Source organism: Tupaia chinensis, unplaced genomic scaffold, assembly GCF_000334495.1.
Source record: "Tupaia chinensis unplaced genomic scaffold, TupChi_1.0 Scaffold000567_2, whole genome shotgun sequence".
In the NCBI taxonomy this organism is placed as follows: Eukaryota; Metazoa; Chordata; class Mammalia; order Scandentia; family Tupaiidae; genus Tupaia; species Tupaia belangeri.
In genome coordinates, this window is record NW_006160081.1 from 90927 (window position 1) to 99604 (window position 8678).

The 8678-nt window shown below is 43.0% G+C and overlaps 1 protein-coding gene across 4 annotated transcripts in view; it reads right to left on the reverse strand.

Annotated features, from left to right (window-relative positions):
* Positions 1 to 8678, reverse strand: part of SH3KBP1 (SH3 domain containing kinase binding protein 1) — a gene marked incomplete at its 5' end in the record, with an annotated part of 236129 nt that overhangs the window by 67266 nt on the left and 160185 nt on the right. For all 4 annotated transcript variants that reach the window (XM_027775482.1, XM_014591386.1, XM_006157986.2 and 1 more), the window contains 2 exon segments: positions 1775 to 1855; positions 4481 to 4532. In XM_027775482.1, the coding sequence (XP_027631283.1) occupies positions 1775 to 1855; positions 4481 to 4532 (133 nt within the window).

An 8678-nucleotide genomic window follows, 5' to 3' on the forward strand; every position in this document is an offset into this window, starting at 1 on the left:
CATGGGGCCAGAGGAGGAAGGGCCTGGCTGAAATGCAAAGCAGGAGTGATTTCTCCCGCTGGGCATCAGAGCAGGCATGGGAGCACTCATCTGTAGAATGAATAGGAGAGGGGGTTTGTGCTGACCTAACAGGGAGGCAAGGTCTTAGGGTGGAGCTGGGCCCCTGTTGCTTCTGACTAGGGTTTCTGCCTCTCTGACCCACTGTGGCACAGAACCAGGAATCATGGGAAGAGAAGGAACCAGGAGGTGTGGCCCCTTGGCCAGCTAACTGGGCTTGTTCACATGTAAGCCAAGCCCATGTGTTAGTCGGCATGGACCAGTGCAGGACGTGTCCTCATCACAGAACCTGGCTAGTGCCCAGAAATTAGTCAGATGTCCTCTGTAAGGGCAGAGGATGCTGCTTAGTTATTTTACAACATACACTTTTATCAAAGAACTCCTTATATGGTATACACTGAATGGTTATTTTTTACACTGATCTGTGACACAGACTTGTCCTTCACCGTGAGGTTCCACAACCCAAGTTCTAACTATTCACTGTGAAAGAAAGAGGTATAGCTTCTTCAGATCTTGCAATACTGGCAAAACTTTTAGCAGGCTGATATGAAATACTACATTTCACAGTAAAATTTCATGAGACCACCAAGGAACACCTCCAAATAATTACATTCACTAATTCAGTGCTTCTCTTATGACTTAAAAATAACTGCTTTTTCAAATGGAATTTGCTCAGTCTTCTGTTCATAATAATAACATAGCACTTTTCCCATAAAAGTGTGTGATCAATCAAATCTTAGCCGCCTCGTAAAATGAGACCTGCCGCAGCATGCAGATTTCTTTGGAAATGACACTCAGTAAGAGTAAAAACCTGACTGTGTGAGACATGAGTGTGTTAAGCTGCTTTCCTGCCAGTGACACTCCTGCCCACTTTCAGGACACTTTGGACACTAAGTTGCTTGTCCCAATAGTGCCACCCCCTGCTCCCAACATTCTTGACCAAGGACATGACCAAGGACCAAGTAATATCATTAGCCAGAGTCAAGAACCCAGCAGCAGCCTAGGAAGACAGCTTCCATTTGTCTGGATGGGAACTTCAGTAAGCCAGACTCTTTTATCAATGTGAATGAGCACCCTGGAGCACCAGACAAGGGAGAGGGGCTGGACAGAAACTGCCAGATATACGTCAGGCCCTTGAGGAACTTACACTCTGCATCTCAACCTCAGGGTGTAGAGAGGGTGGCATCAGAGACATCAGGAAAAAGCCTTTATGGGGACCAGCAGTTAGCGTAATGGCTATGTTGCTGGACACCCACGTAGTCGACCGTGGTTTGAGTCCCAGACCTGGTGGTTTGAACTCACACCAGGCGCGTGTGCATGCGTGCCCAAGATCCCGAGAGGAGAATGGAGGAGAAGGGATTGCGGCGTGGCCATCCCCGCTGGGGGGTGATTTCTCGCTTTCTGTCTCTCTGTCTCTCTCTGTCTTTCCGGCAAGTGCACGCACCCCCTAACAAAAAAAAAAAAAAAAAAAAAGCCTTTATGTGCTAAGTGACTGGGCTGGTTATTTTTCATTTGATGAGAAGTTCTGACTCTATGGAGTGCCACATAACCCTCTCCTGTTTCCTCACAACTGGGATATTTAAAAGCAATCAAAGCAAAGCCATAATCGTGATCGCCCAAAGAAAAGGCAAATTCTGTGGGAAATCTGGACTACCCTGTGACAGGCAGCTTCGTCTCTTGCTGTTTTACAAGTGCCTGTGTAGAATTGATTTCATACCTTTTTCTTCTGTTCTGTTTGGAAGTGTTTCTGGTCTTTCAGGAGGTATCTTTTTAATTTCATGTTTTCTCTCAGTGGTACCTAGGAGGGAAAGGATAATAGTGATCAGAAATGTTTTCTCTAATTTTGTATTAGACACACCAAAACTGAAATAGTTAAGTCCACACATTTTTTGTTCCTGAGCCTGGTGCTGGTGTTACCTGGCAGACATGAGTTGCTTAGAAATGGAGCAGAAGTCATTTCTGGCCTATGCCATTAAGCTTCCCTGCCTACACATCCTTAATTTATAAGAATGCCACTAATATTTCCTGATATTTAAACCTGACTCCTTAGGCATCAGAACGCTCACAGGAAATCACTGGGTGGGGATAGGGAATTAAATAAATAAGCCAGTCATCAAAATATACAAGTGAAGGGTCCCTGAATATTATGCTCTACAAAAAAAAGAGGGGGGGTAATGTTTCACAGGGACCTGTATTCTATTATATAGTGGTTCTAAAATATGGCCTGGAATTGTCTGATACCTGGAATGTGGGCAGGCTTTTAACAGTTTTGACCAGTGGCTGAAGTGATATGTAACTTTGGAGGCCAAGTCATAAAAGGCCATGTAGCTTATGTTTTATTTTCTGGAGTAATGAACCTCCATGTAAGAAGTCAATGACCCTGAAGAGGCCATGTGTATCCACTCTGGCCTACAGCCCCAGCTGAGCCCAGCCTTCTCCACCACCATCTTTGCTAAGGGCAGTCAGACATGTGAGTGAGACAGCCATCTTCGAATTACGTCCTCCAGCCTCAGCTGGTCCAATATTCCCAACTAAGGTCCCAGACATGGTGGAGCAGAGACAAGCTCTCCCTGTTCACATCCTTGACCCACAGAATCTGTGAGCATAAGACTGTTGTTTTATGCCAGTAAATTTGGGGTGATCTATGATGTGGCAATAGTAACTGGAACATAATTTTAAGTTGGGGAATGTGCAGAGAAGACATGGTGGTTCTCCCTAAGTCCTTTCTCTTTACATCTGAATCCTTTGAGAATGTTTTTCCAAATGCACCACTCAGTATTTCATTTTACCCAAATGGACTGTGCTGCTCCCTCACTTGGGATCCTCATCAGGGTCAATAGCCTCAGGCATATAAAAGCACTTAGCAAATAAGAAAAGCATAAACCATTCCATAGTACTCTTCTTATTTATGAACCTGGTTGAGTGCTTGACAAACTCTTCACGTGACCAGCCCCCAAGAAGGGTGATTGGTACTAAAATCTCAATTACAAACCTTTGGAGGCCAAAGGAACTTTAAAGAAAAAATCCACCAAACACACACTTTACCTAAATCCCCTTAATAGCCCACTGTAAATTAAACACTGTATCTTATTTCTATCAATTCCATACCTGATAAACTTTGGTAAGCTTGTTTTAAAAGGATGAGAATTTGCCTACCATGCTACATTCTAGCCTCCTAACAGCAATGAATAATTTCAGTATCATTCCTAGAGATATAGGAAGAATCGACAATCCAACTATCTTAAGAATTCAATCATAGTGACATGCCTAAGCCTTGGACCACTCATCTCCACAATCTCTAATCAGTTACTAGGACCTCTAGAGAAAGAGGTCTTTAGAGAAAAGCAAGTAAATAGCCTGTCATTGTGTCGGCACAATAAAATATTTATATGGCCAGAACCACTAGGTGGCAAAATGAAACTGCTCAATGCAAACAAGGATGGGGTGGAGCAGAAGATGTAATTAACACTCCATTTCAGGGTTTAATCTCTGTAATTCTCAACTATGCCAAAAGGAATGGGTAAGGAATTTGGGGTCAGGTTGATTTTTTCCCCAACTTAGTGAGCCAAAAAAACTTAAGACAAAACCCACTTCTTAAGAAATCTATGAACAAACCAACTTGGAAATCTATTTATACCTTAAACACTAGAAATATCACGATCGTAAATGTGTAGAACTAAAAATACCCTCTACTCTTGTTTTAGTGGTTAATTTTTTTAAACACCACTTAGCTAGATTTTCATGGAGGAATTTCTCCCCATGTTAATTTTAACAGTTATCAAGAGTAATTCTATTGGGAAATATGAATTATCATCTTTATGTATGAAGATCCAACGTGAAATGAATTAACACGTGACCAATAATAGTTCTTCCTATATTATTCAACCATTATATCTGAACTACATGGAAAGAAATGGACTCTTCAGATTAAAAAAGAATCATGAGGTAAAGTATTTATTGCTAAAAAAAAAATCTTTTTGTTGGGGGAGTTAGTGAAGTAAGTATAGACGTGGAAAATTCAGCAACGCTGTACACACACAGTGACACGGTGACCCCTCACGGGAAGCAATCTTCCCTAAGGTGACCCTCGATCGGACACAGAGAAAGCAGGACGACTTGGTTCTTCTCTCCGCAAAAGCAATTTATTAAGATAAAAATGGTTTAAATTCTTTGTAACCATTCTCTTTGTAAGCCTAGATATTTTTTTCACTCTATCAGGGATACATTTTAATGCTTTTTTTTATTATTTTTTTTCTTTAGGAAAAACAGAGGTATATTTAAACCCTGCTTGCTGAGATCAAATCGTAACTTCGCAATTTGGCAATCTGTGGCATTTGGATCCAGGAATCTTGAGCTCTACCAAGGATGATTTGAATATATGCAAAAAAGAATTTTTATTCAATGGAACTGAAAGGTACATTACCTGCTCCTTGTTTGATGACAGGAGCCGATGGAGGTGGTGGCTTCTTGGGTCTCTGAAAAATGAATAAAAATTATACCACATGAGATTATTGGCAGGCCTGTTCTCTCAGAGAAGGCTACAGACATTGTTTTCTGTGTGCCATTGGGACAATTCAGAGAACCTCTGCAAGAAATTGAGCAATTCTCTCTCTAGGGACGTCAGTTTTTGGCACCTCTAAACAAACACTAAAATAAATTCAGTCGGCAAAACAAAACTCTGATCGACAAATGAAACGCCATTTCCCCCTTTCTAAATTTGTAACAGCCTCCTGGAAAAGCACCGCTCAGCAAAAATGGCCTGAAACCAGCAAGCACAATGGTACTCCTACGCTAAAACCACATTTGCAATTAAGATTTAATCTGCTGAATAACCAAGCGATTCGAAAAGAGTCACTGTGGAGACTCAAAATCGGATTCTGTTCTGGGTATGGGACCTCCAGTAACACATAGGCTGAGGGGCTGCTGCAGCCAGGTCAGAGTCTGAGCCTTCTGTCCCTTTCTACGTTGAGGCTAGCAGGTCATTTGTGAACTCATCCACATCTTCCCCCCGATTTGTACCCTGACACATGTGATAAACTAGAACAGAATTTTTTTGTTGTTTTTATTTTTATTTATTTATTTATTTTGAATATCAGCTGCTATTTGCTTTTCTCTCACACATTGTTACTCCGGAAGTGACAGAGGCATCAATGCAATGAATGGTATTCTCCTTGAACTGGTTCCAGAGTAGCCAGGCATTCCCTTGTCACTCAGGACTGACTGTAGGAGGGAGATGGTCAGGCTGGACTTGGCAAATGATTCAGTGGCTGGCGACTCCAGTCAGGGCAGCATACTTGGCCTGCCATGTTAAGGTGTAAGGAGAGCCATGTCAACATTGAAATCAATAAGGAAGGGCGGCAATGGGGAGGGTTTGATCCATGTCACTGCTGACATTTCACCTCAGCTTCTCTGAGCATCATATATATATGCATTTGTGGTTTTTAAAAAACTCCAGAGTCTCTTCACTGCAATGTTACCATAGGGTCCAGCAAAAGCACCTGCCCATTGCCAGCTGGGACCCACCAGTGCCTGATACATTTCTGGGGTATACAAAGAAGTGGATCGAGGTAAAACTCAGAGGATATAAGACCTGCAAGGAACTTTCTCTGGGGGCATAACATGTAGGCTCTGAAGCTAATGACATTTCAGCTCTGCTCTTCCCTAGCTGGGTGAGTCAGCCAGTTACTGTGAGGAAGCACAGGGAGCAGGAGGCAGGGTTCCAGAAGCTATCTCTACAAATCCTGACTCTTTGCATTATTAGCTGGGACACTGGGCAAGTGACCTCACCTATCCGATCTGTCTCAGCTGTCCTGATTAATGGTGATTAATATTACCTCTTTCTTAAGAGGACTTAGCTTCATAAGCAAAAGGAGTCAGCAAGCCTTACCTTATTTAATCCTTGTGACACCTCTATAAAGTACTGATACTCTTATGCCCATTTTTCAGAGGAAATCATTGAGGCTTTCGGAGATTAAGTCATTTCCCAAGGTTACTGGGCTATTAAATGAGGCAGGGGGATAGGGGAGGGGAGCTGGGTCAAGCTCAGGGCTGTCTGACCCACAGGCATGCTCTTAACCACTGTGAAAGGTCCAGCCTGCCAGAGAATAGCCACAAAATAAACCATCACTTGGCCATAAACTACACACGAGGAGTTTATAAAAACCCAGGGAACTGTAACATGTTAGAGTTGGAAAGAAACAAATATCAAATTGCAGTTACAGGATGAGCTCAGCTGGGCTGCAACACCTACCAGAAAGAGCAACGGACTGGGAAGAAATAAATGGAAAGCAGTGATCTCGAACTAGTAAGACAAAGGGTGTGTGCGCGTGCTCAGGTATACGCGTGCGCATGCTCAGGTATACGCGCGCGCATGTTTGTGTTTCCATCTTCACATTTGTCTGTACTCTGTACAAACACAGGCAAATTCACTTTTTTATAAAAAAGAAAGCAAGCTCTTCAAGGACCACTGGGCTGCCACGCAGACCCTCCACCATGTGGGTCTCTTTCTGGCTCACACTCTTCCACGATTCTTTCCCCTTTAGCACACTCTTCCCAGCTCTCCACCAACTCCTTTTGTCTTCCTCTTGGTCTTTGTGTAAATTAGAGTGGGGACGGATGTGTGTTTACCTAATGAAGTTATCACTGAAACTCTGCCAATCAACCTCTCTTTACCTCAGATTCAGAGTAATTTCTTATTCACGAAACTGCCAACACCCTGTGGCCTAATTCTTCCCAGCCGACTCTCAACGCCTACCCCTGGATGTGGTCTTCACTCCTCGCTGGGTTGAACATTTGTATAACTAGTTTCGCATGAGCCTCCTTGCAGAGACCATTACCCCAGCGACCTTGCCTCAAACCACAGGGCTCCAACTTAAAAAAAAAAAAAGCAGTTACGAGTCATCATATTTTCCAAGATTACTAGGCAAAGAAAAAATTCCTTACTGTTGTGTCAGATTTGGCATGTAGCAGACACGTGAAATGTGACAGGGCATGGGGGTGAGGGCAGGATGGGAAGTGTGCTACCAGCATATGAAAGGTGTGGCCACAGCCAGTGCGTGTGCGTGTGTGTGAGTACATATACGTGGCAAAGGAAGGAGGCTGAGGTGTGAGTTTCTGTTTGGAGCCCTGGCAGTGTGGAAGGCAACTGGGGCACAGTTTTGAAAGGAGGGAACAGTCTGTGAGCTGCCTGTCTTGCATCTACTGTGCTTGATCAATGCTGGCCAGGTGCCTGCTTTGCTTATTAGCAGGGTAGGTTTTCAGACTTTCTTTCCTCTCTCTCTCTCTTTCTTGTTTTTTTTCCCTTGACAGACTTTATTTTCTCTGGCTCCATTGAACTTAATCTTCATGATGAGAAAAGAGGCCATATTTTCAAGTAAGAGGTACTCTTTTTTTTTTGAGAGAGAGAGAGATTTTTGCTCTAGGGCATGTGTGCTCACCAGAGAGACAGAAAGCAAGAAATCACCCACCTGAGGGGGAGGATGATCATGCTGCAATCCCTTTTCCTCTATTCTCCTCTTAGGATTTTGGGCATGTATGCACAAGCACCTGGCATGAATTTTAAGGCACTGGTACAGCACTCAAACCGTTGTTGACCATGTGGGAGTCCGGCAACATACCATTATGCCATCTGCTGGTCCCTCAAGTAAGATGTCTTTTAAGGTAACTAGACAAAATCAGGAGCAGAGTTCCATGTAGCTTTAGACCTCCCAAATGATTTAAAAAGTATTGCCCACCGACCTACGATTTTTGGGTTTTTTGTTTTTTTGATGTAACAGGAAGACGCAGTGAGAACTGAGAAGGCAGACTGAGTAAAACTCTAGCAAAATGTGATGGTAAAAATTTTATCACTGGAGTTCATGATTCTCAAATAAAAATCATAAGCAGATTATTTGTTGCTTTTCTTCAAAATGGCCAGTTGTGACTGAATGAATGAAATGGGACTAGGAGTCGTCTAGGTCAAGCTGTAGGTCAAGCCTTCCTCTGTAGAGTTTAACAGCAATAAGACACTAACTAGCTCCTGGAGGTACACACACACAAACATCCTTTCAATTCAGGCAAGTATTTTAAGGCCTGAATTTTTAGAGACATTTGTTCTATTTTCTCTTTTGTCCTTCCCTCCATGGTAAAAGTTAAACTCTAGCTCCAACTCAGGTGGCTTCAGCCTGCTCACTTTGCAGGTAAATGCTGAAAAAAAAAGTAGATGTCAGAGCTACAAGTAATCATCGGTTTATCTCTGTTATGGCTGAGAAAACAGAGACCTAGAAGGGCCAAGTCAACAGCTAGTTGGTAGCCAGAGAGGGCGGAAACTCACATCTCTTGTCTAGACTGTGGGAATTCATTAATGAAGAACCAACATGAAAATGTTGAGAACAAAATCAACAAGCCAACATGTTTTGATTTCTGGGAGAGTAGGATGCCATCTATGGTCTTCCTATATGCAGGGCATGGAGGCTTAAATGCATGCATGACCCTGTCTGCCATAGTGTGAACCTGTTGGCCTGGACTGAGATGCTAACCCCATCCTTCAAAGGTGTACTAGCTAGATTTGATTTTTTCCCTTACACTACCAGGAAGGAAACAGAGTTGAATGTTCTCGTGTGAAGATGACAGGAAGGCAAGCT